General features: G+C 48.1%; 2 protein-coding genes across 2 annotated transcripts; one reads left to right on the top strand and one right to left on the bottom strand.

The window, feature by feature from the left end:
• Positions 1 to 1,040: 1,040 nt before the first annotated feature.
• LOC131207316 (uncharacterized) lies at positions 1,041 to 12,214 on the top strand. The gene is made up of 8 exons (XM_058199928.1): positions 1,041 to 1,549; positions 6,313 to 6,502; positions 6,773 to 6,968; positions 8,324 to 8,917; positions 9,637 to 9,773; positions 11,309 to 11,562; positions 11,653 to 11,773; positions 11,854 to 12,214. Exons 1-8 carry the CDS (start codon positions 1,041 to 1,043, stop codon positions 11,980 to 11,982), a joined length of 2,130 nt encoding a protein of 709 aa, XP_058055911.1. The 3' UTR covers positions 11,983 to 12,214.
• Positions 12,215 to 13,001: 787 nt separating this feature from the next.
• LOC131209951 (MICOS complex subunit MIC27) lies at positions 13,002 to 13,994 on the bottom strand. Its single transcript, XM_058203125.1, has 3 exons — positions 13,927 to 13,994; positions 13,542 to 13,862; positions 13,002 to 13,467 (listed from the first exon to the last, which is right to left on the bottom strand). The coding sequence occupies exons 2-3, from the start codon at positions 13,858 to 13,860 to the stop codon at positions 13,100 to 13,102; spliced, it is 687 nt and encodes a 228-aa protein (XP_058059108.1). The 5' UTR covers positions 13,861 to 13,862; positions 13,927 to 13,994; the 3' UTR covers positions 13,002 to 13,099.
• Between the last annotated feature and the right edge of the window lie 1,328 nt (positions 13,995 to 15,322).

A 15,322-nucleotide genomic window follows, 5' to 3' on the forward strand; every position in this document is an offset into this window, starting at 1 on the left:
GACACTTTGGAGGGCACTTTTTCGATGGTGGAAAAACACCTAAACCAGTTGTCATGCGCGTGCTGATCTGCGCTTCTTGCTGCTCGACCTCAAACCACAGACCCGGAATGGCGATCTTGGTGGTGGCACTCGGTTTATAAATTTATTTCATCTCATCTTCCCACGGCTGGCCCGGTGGGCTCTGGTTTTATTCGAAGACAGGGTTTCCATTTATCTTTTTGGAAGTTTTTTCTTTTTTACGGCATTATGGCCACGGTCATAAATAGTCGCATTAGGCGAACCCCGAAAACGATCAAGAAAAAGAGGGAACCACATTGCGTTGCGAAATAAAACGTCCCCATGACGTCTCTGTCGGCGACTTCACGTTCCTAGGTGGTCAACAGTTGGAGGGAAAAAATGCGCGAAACAGAAGCACCGCCAAGTGAGGGCCCGACGTACCTTGGCAAGGATTTGCATTTTCAGGCCGAACCCCTACGGCCCGTCGGAGTCGGTTGATTACGGGCGCGCTCGTCTCAGGTCACACCGCAGGCCACGGGCACTTAAGACGTTCGGCACCGAAATTCGTGACATTATTCCCGTACCAAAAATAGTGTGCTACTTTTTTCTTCTTCTGCTGCTGCTGCTGCTGAAGTGCCGGTGAAGTTGTAAAAAGCATCCGGCGAAACCGGAGTGTTCCGGTGGCGCCACTGAAAGGATTCTAGGACACGGGCAGGTGCCAACTGCAGGAGTGTGTGCGGGTGTGCGCGAATAAGTGAAATTTATTGCACTTTGCATTTCTTTTTCTCGTTTCTTTCGCGTACCTTCGCCAAAAAGGATTCTTTTAAGTGAGAAGCCGGTGCCAAGTGTCGAGCGATGGGGTGGTTGTGATGGCGCGCAGTATCGAAAGCAACCGAAACGACGTGCAAATGGCCACGCAGCGGTCGCGGCCGCACAGTGTTGCGCTAATCGTGACGAAGCCCGGTGGTGACGGCGCCGTACGAACTGAACGAAGAACGCACGAAGGACTACATTTTTTGAGTGGCAAAGGGTTCCGGTGGCCAATGGAACGGCGTGGTGGCGCCGTGGGTATCCTGCCAATCGTCCTTCTGGGAGCATGGCTTCTCATCGGTGTTCCGCGCACCGGCACCGATGCCATCGAGCTGCGGGTACAGGACTACAGCCTACTCCAAGTAGCCATCGGTGAAGAAGTTGGTGTACCCTGCGAAGAACCTCCGTTGCCAAGCGACGGCAAGGACGACGGCACGGAGCCAGTGGATGACAGTGGCACGTTGAAGCTGTCACAGCTCGTGACGCGAAGTGATGTGATATTCAAAGCGTTCGCTGGCCACGGGAACAACCTGCGGGAGGCCGGTGTGTTGAACCGCTCCGAGGCGACGGCCGAGGCAGCACACCGTCAGCATCATCAACCGCGGTGGAAAGCATCATCATCAGCATCATCAACGGCGTCCGATTTTATCGTGCGCCTCGAGCCCGGTACCGTCTACAAAGGAAATGAACTTTTCAAACAGTTGCAGCTGAACAGTTGGAAGCATTATTTCATCATTTGGAGGTAGGTTTGGCGGGTTTGCGGGGCGACTAACAATGCTCGGCACCGGCTGTGAGTGAGGTGAACCACTGCTCGATGCTACCGAACACATTCCGCCAGTAATTGTGGATTCCAAAATCGCTCTTGAAGGAGTTTGACTTTGGAAGAAAGGGACAAAAATGTGCGAGCCAGCGCGGGACATTTGGTGACAGAGATGTTTGGACTCATTTAGAAGTGCCTGATTGGCCAGAGGCACGTTTTGATTGAAACTTTCCGAGAACTCCATTAATAACTAGCGATCGTAGATTATTCTAGTACCGGCGCACTGTGGGGAAAAGGCGGTAATAAATCGACTTCAAGTTTGACGATTTCAGTTATATTTTCTTAAAATAGAGTTCACTTTGGCCAATCGTAATTTTTAGTCTGCTCGGTTGCGTAGATTCTGAGAAGTGAAATAAGAATGATATAAATTGCTCATTGCGCTCTTGTTTTGCAGTTCTTGTGTATTGTTGCCGGGAATTTCCATCGAATAGTACGAAAAGTTACAGTTTATCAACTTTGGTAGAATAAGTAAATCAGTAGATCGCACCGACCGATCGATCTGCAATAGCTTGTTGCATACATTCAGGCGTTTTTGGTTCAGGACTCAACTTCACGCAAACTCCAATAGGTCTTCACAAATAACTAACTTTTTGATGATTCGTTATTAGTTTCAACATTGCTCGATAGCTTATGATGCGTACAATTCTACCGCTAAACAACTGATGCTTGAATTTTCTGAACTCTCTAAACAAGAATCAGCCAGAAAACATGCGACATTGTTTATCGTAGAAAATGTACAGGTACACATTTTTAAAAAGGTTAAAAAGTTTTATTTTAATGAAACAGATGTTCCGTTGATGTTATGTCGTAACTTACACACCCAGAAACAGAAACCGGACCGAACGACCAATTATAATGAGCAAAAAATACTCTGCGGAGACATTTTCATTTGTCTCAACATTTGTCAACTGTACCGTTGCACCGAGAGTCGTTCCAGATAAGAACGCTTCCCGTTGGGTCACTGGGGCTGATTGTTACATAAGCCATCGTCGCCGATGCCGGGGACCGAGAGGTCGTAAGGTATGCAATTTAATTACCATAAGCATGCTGTTCGGGAGAGAAAGAAACGATTCAACGGCCGGAATGGCTCGTCGTAGTGTAGTCGTTGGTGATGAAAAATGCAATAGTGTTCCGGTGGAAGAAATAATGTAAGAAAACCTTGGCCACGACGGGTAACGCGAAATAACTTTTTTTGAAACCAATTTCACGCTTTGGTTCCGCGAAGCACACACCGCGGTAGCACACAACTCAAAAACTCGCCCAGGACGGTGATGAAATAAGAACATACTTTTACTCTGCTCGATGCGGTTTTTGCATTCGGCCGGACCTTTTTCTATGTGCAGTTTCTTCGTCCTCTTGGGATTGCTGACGGAATTTTCTATCTGAAGAACGAATGGGAGCGAAAAACCGCATTCCATCGTTAATTTTCCAGTTTTTTTACGTTTCATCCTTTTTCCACGCCGGCGCCGATCGGTGGAAGTTACAAGTGTTTCCGATTCCGATGTTCACCATGCTCACCTCGGCGGAACGGAACGCTTGCCAACCGGGAGCGCGGAAAAGTTGATGCAAATGAATCGGGCCATTTATCATCGCCCGGATTCGCGCGGATTGTTTTGCGATTCGTTGCGGCGTTCGCACTACTTTCAGTTTCGCGTTTGTCGGCTGCAAAAAGGTGGAGAAGTGAAAATGAACATTTGGTGCCACTGGCGACGGGTCGTTCGTTCGCTGCGGTCATGTTCGGACCAGGGTTAAGCGGGCTCACGGGTCGGACCGTGGAACATCCATCACTGCCACAGCGGGCAGGGGTTGAGTAAAGTGGCCCATCACGAGGTGATGCACACGAAGCCCGTTTCAACGCATTTCGTTGTGGTATTCTTCATTTCAAGGTCCAGGCTGGATCACGCTCCGGAGGACATGTTGCAGGACACAAACTACCAAGGCCAGGCCACTCCTAAAAGGGCAACCAATTTCATGTTGGTTGGTGTTTCATATTTGCCCGAGCGAAATTGCTTAATTCACGTCGATTGTGATGCGGATGGAAAGGTGTTTGCCTTTCTCCGTGCCAACCGACCGAGCCAGCTCGTTGTGGTTATGCTAATAAGGGCCGCAGGGATGCTGCGAGCCTTGTGGTAGCCGTGGAACTACGTTACGAAACCGTCTCCACGCAACGCTCGACGGAGCGACGAATCGTTTGTTATGGCTCGACCCATCGGACCGGACTGTCTGGGAAGTTTTTTGCTTCCCTTGTCCCGCTTTGCTCGCTTCGCTTCCGGTGCCTAGTGTCGGCCCTTTGGTGCCCGGTTTTGCCCGGTTCCCTTCCGGAAAGGACTCCGTTGTGAGGCTTCCCGTTTGGTACGCAATAAACACTTCGTTGAAGATCCGGCTGCCCGGAGAAGCTTTTACTTTTCGTAGAACGATTGGCTCTGTGGGGACAGGCAGCAGTAGCATAATTTGAATTTAATTTACTGATGAGAAAAGAGAGCCTTCTTTTGTGCAGTTTATTCGTTATTTACTTTTTTTCTGTCAAAAGATTGTATTTTACAAAAAGTTTATTCCCTTGATTCACTTCACTTTTTTCTTTTGATATGTAATTAGAATACAATACTTAATTGTTTTAGAACATGACTAAATATTAAAACTTTATTGCTTTTCAACGACACAATCCTTTAGAACGTTGTTGATAAAAAATGTTCAATGAACCTATATTGCATTGCTTAAAACTGTTCAACTATTAGTACAGTTTTGATCTTAATCTATTTTCCTTGAGATAATATAATAAAAAGCTTAAACATAATTTAGGATTAGTTCAAACACGAACTAAAATTAGTCGCATAATTTGGGAACATCAACCCCGGCGATCATGCGGCGGGTCCGCTGCAGGTTGGTCGCACACAGTTTAAAGTAGGGCATGTCGTTCATTCACTGCTGCGCTCGAAGTTGGCCCTGGTCTTGTCCTGACCCGTTACCGAAGCCCTACGGTGCTGTCCAAAGCGAGCTCATGCCAGAACAATAAATCTCCGGTGCAATTGATATTCAATTAATTCCCGAAACATTTAACTAGATTTTCGACTAGATAAATTTCAAACCAAACGTACCGTGGAATCGAACCCTTTCCTGGACGTTGGTGTGGCCCTCCTTGACATCGCAATGCCGACACACGAAATGGAGATGTGTGGCTCCACTCCTGACTACTGGCTGTTCCCATGCCGCAGCTAGCCCGTCGGTGTCCTGTCGCGTGGGTGGCTGGTTCCGGTCCGGTTGTTTTCAAATGCTACCAACGGTGCCTAGCCTGGCTCGAACGCAGCGACACGGAACCGAGCGAGGTTCCGTTCACTGGACTGACTTTAACGAACGGCAGGAGACTCGCTAGACGATAATTGAATTTTCCGTCGGTTAACAACCATTCTTTGGCACTTAGCGGCGATAGTGCCAAGGTGAAACATGCTCAAGGACTCCAGGTGTTCCGTCTCGGCGCCACCAGATTTTAATGAATAAATGAGCGGAAAGCTGCCGAAGCGAGACGCGACCTCGGTGATGTAAAACGGGCACTAGTTCACAAGCATAATTACAGCCGAGTGCATGTGTCAATTCTGGCTCTGATGGGTGCCTCGTAAGAAAGGATCTGGTTATTGATATTTGGCTCCTGTGCTGTACGGAAGCCAATGCCAATGGCTTCATGAATCGTTTGAAATGATATATTTTAAAATAATGAAAGCTAAGGAAAAAAACAAGTTATAGAACGGTTCGCTTTTGTTTAGAAATGTATGCATGGTCTCAAATTTCATGATAATATTCAATGAACCCTACCGTGGTTGTGAAATAAAATCAAACACTTTGTTTGATGATTGAACACCGACCGAACATTCAATTGCAAATCGTTTGATTATCCATAACCGACAACGAATCAACAGATCTGTCATTGGTGTCGGCGAAGGGAAGGTAATTGCAATTCCGAGAAAAAGGCGCCGGTGGTACACATTTTCACACATGAAACGAACACCCGTTTTCCGACAAATAAACCAAACGAACGAACGAACGGCTATCAAATGGCTATTTCAAAATTATAATGCTCTCCAGTTTTTTCCAGTAAAACTGTTATGCGAAACTACAAATAATGCTTTACATCAATTCCGGCCAATGTGCCATAATCTGTTCCTGACTTCCTTTTGACGACGAGCATAAACTCGGAAACGTTAGCCTTGTCGCAACATATCGATGATGAACCCCCGATCGGCCACAAGTCAACATCATCTACGCTGTTGATTTAAAGCCTGAACCGATAATAATCGGCCACCATCATAATGCGGTGCGAAATCCAATCGAAAATTTAATTTCCCCGACTGGCCGGGTTGAGCTGGCGGAAGCAATTGAACGAAATTTAAATTGGGTGGGTAATCCACTCGTTCGACTCGATTTCGATTACGCTGTCGAGAGCACTCCGGACCCTGCAATCGATCCGCATCAAATTTGTTTGGGCGTTTGGGCAAGGCCATGAGCAAGGAAAGTGTGTTGGCAGGAAGAGAATGTCGATCCACTTGTAGTTATTGGTGCGTTTGGAGGATTGCAAATTGGTTTCGGTGGCCATTAGCGCTCACAACCTGCAAAAAAAACATGCAATGCCGCCACGCGGAATAAACTTCGCAACTAACTACACACCGACTTTGTTCGCTCGAATACGTCCACAGCAATGGCAGTGCGGAGTACTCGCCCCAACCAACAGCGGCCCGGCCCACGTCGTTAGGTAACATCCTCGTACGCACCGGTGAACCGCCTTACGCAAAACCATCGCCAAAACAGAGCATCCGCAGCATGAACCGCAGCACCGCAAGATTAAACTGCACAGCGGCTCGTCGGAGGCGTCGGCGAGACCCGTCGGTAAGTACGCAGCCAGTTCCGGCTGGGTCGCTACCTCCGACAACGAGAACGACGACTGTGGGAAACCACTCATCGAAGAACGTCCTCGAAGAACCCGCCACTGGAGCGATGGCCGAACGCACGGCGGTGGAGGATGATTCCTTCAAGCCAAATGATGCACACAACCTTGAAGGCAATCCTGCGGATGATAGCTTCTCTGCCAGCCACAGAGGGTGGCCCTCGTTTGCAAACGGACGTGTTAATTTACCCGCCAGCCGGCGGACGGTTCAGGACGCCACGGAAGACACCCGGCCCGACACCGAGGCCGGCCAGATTAGCCGCACGCTAAACGAGATACTGCCGGTTACAGTAATCGTCTTCGGGCGGCTCGTCGGCGACCCGGGGGAAACGGAGCTGCGGGTCGACCCGTACGTGGGACTGCTACGGTGGAGCTCGAGGCTCGAGGATGCCCTCTGGCAAGCGCTCGGTAAGTAGGAAATTATCCCTTTTTCACTTCGATCGGGGCACGGTACGTGGTCGGAAAGACGAGCCTCCCTCGAGCTGGTGGGGTGGGCTTTGAGGTTCAATTAAATGGAAGAATGCTGGAGAACTGTTACAAGAGCATAGCCGCTCGACCCGTGCGGGGGGAAGCACTCGACCTCTGGGAGGGCGTACTTTAAGAAATGAAGAGACTTCTTTCTAATTGAAAGAACCCAGCAATTAAAACTGAAGGTCGTTCGCGTTCTGGCGTCCCGATTCGACAACTGTTGCCCGTCGGTAGCTCGTCGATGCTACTTCCACACTGTTTGACTATGGAATTATCCAAGATGAAGTCGGCTTACCGGGAGCTTTCGCTAAGTAGTTCCGAAGGAGGGTGTACTTTCGTAGAACCAAGTTGTTCTTGAATCAAACTTTTATTCAACATTTTATACTTTTATCTTACATAATGCAACAACAATAAACAGTAAAAGTAAGTTATTTTTGACTCAGTTTGATATAATTGCTTGAAGTTACTAAAATATCGTCAGAATTTTTAAATGCACTTAACTCTAAAACTTATGGGATCAACTCCGCATTAACGCACTTTGATAATTTCAAAATGTTTTCCAAAATGCTAAAATGATGTTCAAAGTGAGGACGAATGGAAACAAATTTTTAAATGCTTCAATCAAGGGCATTATATTCTAAATATTCTTGCACATACCTTAAACAAAATCCACTTCCTCACAACAGCTGCTACTTTCAAGTGGTTTGAATTTACATGGCTCATTTAAATAGGATGCGACATTCAAGGTTGTGTGCTTAATTCAATTTTGTCAACGCCAAGAACGCGAGGCCGCGACTAGAACCATTTTCAGTAACGCACGCTGAATATAAATATCCCTCGCACCGGGCTTTTGGCTTTTCTATTCACTTTCGGTACGCCGAACGGAATGATTTCATCCCGATGGTGCCCGTCGGTTTGCGTGAGCAACGCCTTCCATAGTAATGTCTCGGCAAATAAGACGTCTTTTTAGCGACGAGATCTGTGACAATGGTGGTAAATCACAAAACTAAACAACAATGACAGCCCAAGATGGGGTCTTCAATTACTTAGCATTCGTGGCGGTCTCGCCGGGGCACGTTCGCCACAACGGAGCACTGTTGACTCACGCATCCTCTGTAATCTCGAATGTAAATTAAAAGAACAAAACCGAGCCAGAATGATGGGGTGGCGAGGAAACAAAGGAAAAGCATATCGCAAACCCATCTTCGCCGAACGCCGCGTTTGTTTAGCCCTTTTCGGCCCGTCGGCGCAGCCTTTTACGTTGTTAACCTTTACTCTCGCGTTTCCCGGCACAGGGTGGAGCGAGTGGAGTGACTACACCGGCTGCAGTGTGGCTTGCGGCAAGGGCGTACAACAAAGGTTTCGCCACTGTTTGCAGTTCCCCGCGGACGCCGCAGCCGCTACCACCGGGAACGTTGCTCATCGGTCTCGCAACCCGTCACGTGGCGTGAACGCGCGAGCACGCCAGCAGCAGCCAGCGAAAGGGTACGTAACGGCCACCACCGCCGCCGCCGCCGCAGGGGTGCCAACGTCTTCGATCGGTGAACAGCGCGGTCCGTCTGCGTCGCCGACACGTACGCAGCCAGTCACCTTTTACCACCAACCAGGCGCCTCCATCCGGTCGACCGATCGCGACCCGTCACCGACCGCGAGTGGCGTGACGTCGAAAAGAAAGGCGAAATCGAAACCGAAGAAGAACAAACCATCTACCCACGGGTGGGACGGAAAACGCGTAATGGATTTTCCGACGGCTGCACCGACACCTCTGGCGTCGCCCGGCAAGAGTGCAGCCCGGCAAAACAATAGCTTTCCTCGTGACGACCCGGAGGGTGCTTCCTGCGAGGGGCACAACATCGAGCAACGGAGCTGCAACCTGTTCGACTGCGCAGGTAAGAAGCCCCGGTTCGCCGTTTGATGATGGTGAAACGCATAAAAAGGCAGACCACCAGCGTCTCGGGGTTGTTGTTTTGCGAACTGTGTACGGTTTGTGTCATAACTTCGCATAAAAGTCCGGTTGTCAACATGAATGGGCCGCCGGTGGATCACGGGAAAGCAACGGCAACGCAATCTCATCAAACGCGCCACGGTGCCATTCCTGGTGCCGCCGACCTGCAAGCAGGCCAACGAGAATGGTGGTGCTGTTATGATTTTATGACAACATACTTTTTTTTTCTTTGCCAACTGCCGGGTGGTAATGTGGCCTGCAGATGACGGCTAGAGGACCACCGTAACTATTTGCGAGCTCTTTGGCTCCATCGGCCGGAAGCTTGCCAGGACGATAAATGTCGGCCCGACGCGACAATGTGCGATGGACGGACGGAAAGTTTCTGAAGTGGCCCTCCCGAACGAGGGTCGTACGTCTTTTCGGTCGGCAACATTCTGCTCTTACTTTTGTGACGCTTCATCGCACAGAGTTTGTGTCTAAGTGTTTCGATTCACACGCCCCGAAAAATGGAATTGTTTTCAGCTCTGTAGTTTGACCAAACAGCAATGGCCATAAACTATCTTTGCCGAAGGCGTTTAAACGCAGTGCCCCGTGTTGGGTCATCATCATCAATGGCACAGGTCAAAGGGAAACTTATTTTATGCGTCTCAACACCCATTTCAGGCACTGTCGATTTGCTGACAGCACTTAAACCCGACTACCACTGGAGAAACTGGGACGCGAGCTTCGACGAGCGGATCAACTACGAGATCAACCAGCTCGAGCAAAACTTTACGCTGATGGTCAGCTTTCGGAGTAAGGTAAAATTTGAACGGTTGTAACATTATTTAGTAGCTTCTCCGGTAGCTGAGTTCGAAAACCTCTCCAAATAAGTTGCTCAACTGCCATTGTTTGACTCTACGAACCTACCGGGAGGCATGTGCGCCGGGTCGGGCAAACATTGTCTTCTCAACTCAAACATATCAGCAGCAATCTCTGTAACCAAAATCAATACCCAGCGGAACCGGAGCACCGGAGCCGGAGTTTTATTGCGAACTGCGCTCGCAGATCGCTGTTCTTTTGCTTTCAGCAAACTGTAGCTCAGCTCTATTTGCCTTGAAGCGGCACTATTGGTCAATTGTTTGCTGCACACAAACCAGCTAAACATCGTTCGACTTGGTTGCACTTCTCGATCTCGAGCAGCGAACCGAGAGGATCCCCTTCTCGACAGCATATGCGGGAGCTCGGCGCGTGAGGAAAGATAAATATTTATGCTGTTTTCTGAGCAGAACTGGCAATAAAATGTGCCGAACAATGCACTACATGCTTCGGGCAGGAACTTGTCCCACAGCAAATGTATCGTTTCGGTGGGAACGTCTATGTATCAATCGCCCGCATTTGCATTGTTTCGCTAACGAAGATGTTCTCCGAGGGTATGGCATGGCTTTTCTCGTAGCAACTCCCGGCATCGAGGCACCGAGCGCACGTTACATATGGAGCCCGTTCGAGTGATAAATTGGAGAGTTTGGTACAGAAAATTGAAATTCACCATGAACTATCCACTCGGAACCACCACTGTAGGAGAAAACTGTGGCCGGCGGCTCCGGAACAGAACCGAATACGAACGAACGGTGGCTGCGGCGCTGGCATTGATTTGATGCCAAGAAAACCAATCACCGGATCGGGAATCGAGCCGAAAAGTAAAGTAAAAAGTTTCCACTCTCTGGACCCATTATGGGCCGTGCTTGTGGTTCACCCGGTCCTAATTCACGATTGTGTGGTTCTGGGAAGTTCGTTTCATTAACAACGTTACTGTTGGTGACCGTTGCGCCTGATTTCGGTTTCCGGGAACTAATGAGAATGGTGATTGGATGATTAGTGTTTGGTTCCACATCGATCGTGATGCGTATAGATAGCGTAGCGTCTATTCACATATGCGATTCATAAGAAATTCATTTTATTAAAAGAAACAACGGTTGCCAATATAATAACTATACTATATGTTAGCTATAATAAAATTGTAATAAAACAAACTATTTTTATAAATACTCCACAGTTGGGGATCGTAAAGTTGATTCTTGATTTTGTCTAAACCTTTGGTTCAAAATCCATCCGAAACCAGTGTAGACGAAAGAGCTTCTCTTTGGGTTTAAATAATGAATTTGTCCACTCTGGCGTGTGGACCGACCCAAAGTTTCGCACATGGTTCGAACTTTTCATCCATTCCGTTTATTTATCTTCATTTATCTTTGACAAACCTCCGAACCTGCGGCCAAAACCGAACTTCGATGAACTTCATCCTGGCCACGGACGCCGCACGGAACCGGACCCCACTCGTGACCACCGGCTTGAGCAGCGTCCAACCCATTCCGCTCCACCGGCACCGGAGCTGGAGCCCACGGCGGACTCGCCACCGGCGGCTGCCGGAAGCAATAACAATATCCTGTCGCTGCGCTCGAAGCTAACGACGGGCCCAAGTTTGTCGATAAATTTCGTGACAGATGGTCACGGCGGGCTGCGGGTGATCCAGGAGAAGTACGGCCTCTCCGAGATGCTGCCCGTACCGGAAGCGGCCCTGTTCGACGGGGACTGGCACTCGTTAGCGCTAAGGTAAGACAGATGACGACCGCCGCTCTCCGCTGGTACCACTCGGGGGAAATGGTCTCGGTCTCGCTAATTGATAATTTATGACGGTTGCAGCGGACGGAACGGCGGGGGCTTTGTGACGGTCTACGCCGACTGCCAGTGGATCAACTCGTTCGTCCTGGCGAAGGGCTCGATCGAGCTGCCGCAGTATCCGCTCGTCGAGGTGGGACACGATGTAAGTCTCGCCCAGGGTTTACGGCTGGCTCAGAACGAGGGCCAAAAGTTTCGGTTGGAAGTTATCGGTTCATTTTACAGATCGAACTGCATCAGCTGACGGTGGTCCCGGGAGCCAAATCCACGAAACTGCAGTGCGGCTCACAGGCGGTCGCGATCCGGGACGTCGAGAACCGCCAGGTGATAAACTATTTCGAGCATCTGAACTAGTGCCGGCGGCGGCGGCGGCAAGCTCAGCGGAACGTTCCGATGCTGGGCAGTTGGGTCTTTTGGCAGTGTTACTGCGCGCGACAGCAAACAAATAAATCGTCCAAAGAATTGTGCAGAGGTGAATTTATGCGTCCCGTCCCTAAAGCGTGAAGGTGACCGTAGAAAAATGGAATCAGTAACGTACAGAATCAAACCCCACCAGAGGGGGCCGAACGTCCACAGCGCAGTAGAGAAGAGGCGCAAGAGTATCGAAACAAACACACGAAACAACACGGGAACGGAAAACAATAAATACCAGGCAGGAAATATATCGCTTACAGTTAAATGAGATGAACAGATGTCGGTCGACGAACAGTGTAGCTAGCGTAGGAAATATTAGCGAAGGGATTTGAAGGATAAAAATGGGAGAAACGATTCTTTTTTTATTTTATGCCAGCTTTGCTGAGATGCGAGAGAAAAGGCAGTGCTTTCGCATTTGAATAAAAATACGAAGACATAGTGTAAACCGAAAGCCACGAAATAAAGAAAACATTCCTAGTCATCAGTTTAAAACACAAACTCCTGCGTTAGGGCCACGTGCGTATTTCGAACAGTTTTACTATCCGAAAACATCATTATCCGAAATGCCCAAAGGCAGGTGATCGCCCAACGACGGTTCTGATTGTCTGAATAAATGTGTCCTCCCTACGGAATTCAAACATGGAAATATTTGAATTTAAATTAGAATTAGAATTGATGGCCGGTTTTAGCTACCTTCAGGCGCAGATTTGGCTATGTTGTCCTGTTGAATTCCTCAATTTACTTATTAGTTAGTTATCAAGCGAAGTATTTGAATGCGGCTTAAATTTTAACATAAGAGAATGGGAACATAATTTGTCCTAATTTATGCGATGGTTTATTTGAAGTTTTCGTTCAGATTGGATTGAGCACATTTTCAACGGTATTTAAGTTAGGTTGCCGTTGGCCTACGCCAGAAGAACTGTTATCAAAATTTGCAAGAGTAAGTAAAACGCGGTGGCTTCGTCTACGATGTACCGGTATTGTATTTCACATTAACGATGGAAACGATAACAATTTTGTCACGTTACGCCGTTCACCACAAAACGCTACCATTAGTTTACTTTTTCTCCGGGAATACTGCGTCGTACGCCGATTTTGCCAGTCCGGAAACACTGTCCTTCAGATCACCCAGGTTCGTCGGAATCTTGGGCAGTTCCAGCTGCTTGTCGCCGGGTTTGACGCCGTACACGAAGTTGTAGCCAATCGTTGCATACTTTTTCGCCTCGACCAGTCCATGCTGGGCGTACATTTCGGCCTCCTGCGGGTAGCACACGGAGGCAACACCACCGGCGCCGATCGAGGTGTAAATCACCCGCTTGAAGAAGCCTCCGCGAAGCCCGAAAATCAAACCCGCCAGACCACCGATGGCAATCGCACCGACTCGGGGCATCGTGTTATCCTCCTGGTTCAGATAATCGTGGATGACTGCAAAAAGGGATTTACCGAGATAAAAGGTTAGTGCTTGATGGTGGTGCTAAGGGCCCGAACGGATTACGTACATTTTGTTTGTTTCTTTCCATCCTCGTAAAGGTTGACTAGTTGCTTTTTCTGATCGGTGACTACCTTAGAGGCTTCCTGCATTTGGATGCGCACCGCCCGGAAACTCTCCTCGATTGGACCGGTCGTTTTGTCTTCCTTCTTGTGCTGACACTCACAAGCAATTTTCTGTGTCAGCGGACGATACATTGGCAAATCGGATGGTTTGCAAACCAATTTGTTTTCGGTGGCCGGCAGTTTCTTCGAATCGGCACTGGCCACAGCAGCAGCGCCGAGAAGAACCGGAACCGTGCTTGCCTTCCTGCTCACGTTTCGAATCATTGCTGAAGGATGAGAAGCAAATTTTAGAATGCCCAACCCTTTCGGTAAACAATAAATTAAACTTACAGTCACAAAATTATATAAGTTTCACCAACAACCACCAGAAACTTGAACTGATTTGGCCGGAATGACTTCTCAGAATGACAGATGACAGCAAACATATGATCAAAACACAAACAAATTTGACGCTAGGTGCCCGGTCAAAACGGTATAGAGCATAATCGTACCTTGACAGATGAAATATTTCAAAGGTGAAAATTTGAGGTGGCCGTTACTTGTGTTTAAATTAACTGTTCAAATGCCGATTGTGTACCAATTTTAAAAGAAATTTTTAATTTACTCAATCCAGAAAGTAATGAAAATATCCGACAGATTTTATTTCTTTGAGTTAATTTAATTTAAGTGAAACTGTAAACACTAGCACTGAGTAGTTTATGAATGATGTTTCTTGTTGGAGGTTACGTTTATCGCCAAACATTCCTTCTGAAGATCGGAAATGGTTCCTTTCCAATGAACGCTGAAAAGACACAAACGACATTCCAAACAACATCAAAACAACGAGAGAATTGAAGCTTTTTTCCAACGCTTCAATTGCGCATGAGCTGGGAGAGCTCTAATCGATCGATTTTTCAACATGGGCATATCCACACAGGTCATAGCCGGGGAGAGCAACAAATATCGTTGCCCCAAAAGCACGTTAACGAGAATTAATTCGCAGTAAGAAACAGTTTTTCATTTCGGTTAGTCAGTAATTGCTAACGCAGCGCACTTCTTTCGCAGGCAGTGAAGCTTCTGTAAAGAAGTTAAATTGTTCGGCATGCCTAACCAACGGACACGAAGGTCATCTCGGAAGGATGAAATCGGTTCTCCTGAGGGAAGTAGGGTGTCTGTAGATCATTCGTGACCAACAGATAATGGTTACGAATACGTTATCGAACCACACCTCGGCAATTTGTCGTACGGTGTTGCATTGAACATAGAAGTTGTATCATTTCAGGTCAACGTTCCAGCGCGTCATGAGTTCTGTGTGAATGTGTGCGAGTGTGTGACGAACGGATGTGATGAAGATTAGCTTAGATACTAGATGGGGCTGGGCAAATGAATCAGTTAAAAAAAATCTAACCCATCTGCTCCTGGCGTGGCCAAGGGCTGCGGGAAGCACCGGTCTGAAACTAATCGCCATTTTTGTTCTGCTTTGTTGACGCGATGCGAAATTACAGCAAAGTTCCTTCGCCTGCTGGCTACCGCTGCAGAAGCGCATCTATATGGACGAGACGGGCTGGACCATCCTGCGTATCCTGTCGCAGCGAAATAACGACGAGATCGCGAAGGAGTTCGTCAAGCTAAAGTCGGAGGCACGGCAGGAGATTGCAGCTCAGGGTTAAAATGGCAAAAGTTAAACAAATAAGACAAACAAAAGAAAACAAAAAAACAAACTTGTCAGTGTTGCGTGGACCGAACA

This window comes from Anopheles bellator, chromosome 2 (assembly GCF_943735745.2).
Source record: "Anopheles bellator chromosome 2, idAnoBellAS_SP24_06.2, whole genome shotgun sequence".
NCBI lineage: Eukaryota > Metazoa > Arthropoda > Insecta > Diptera > Culicidae > Anopheles > Anopheles bellator.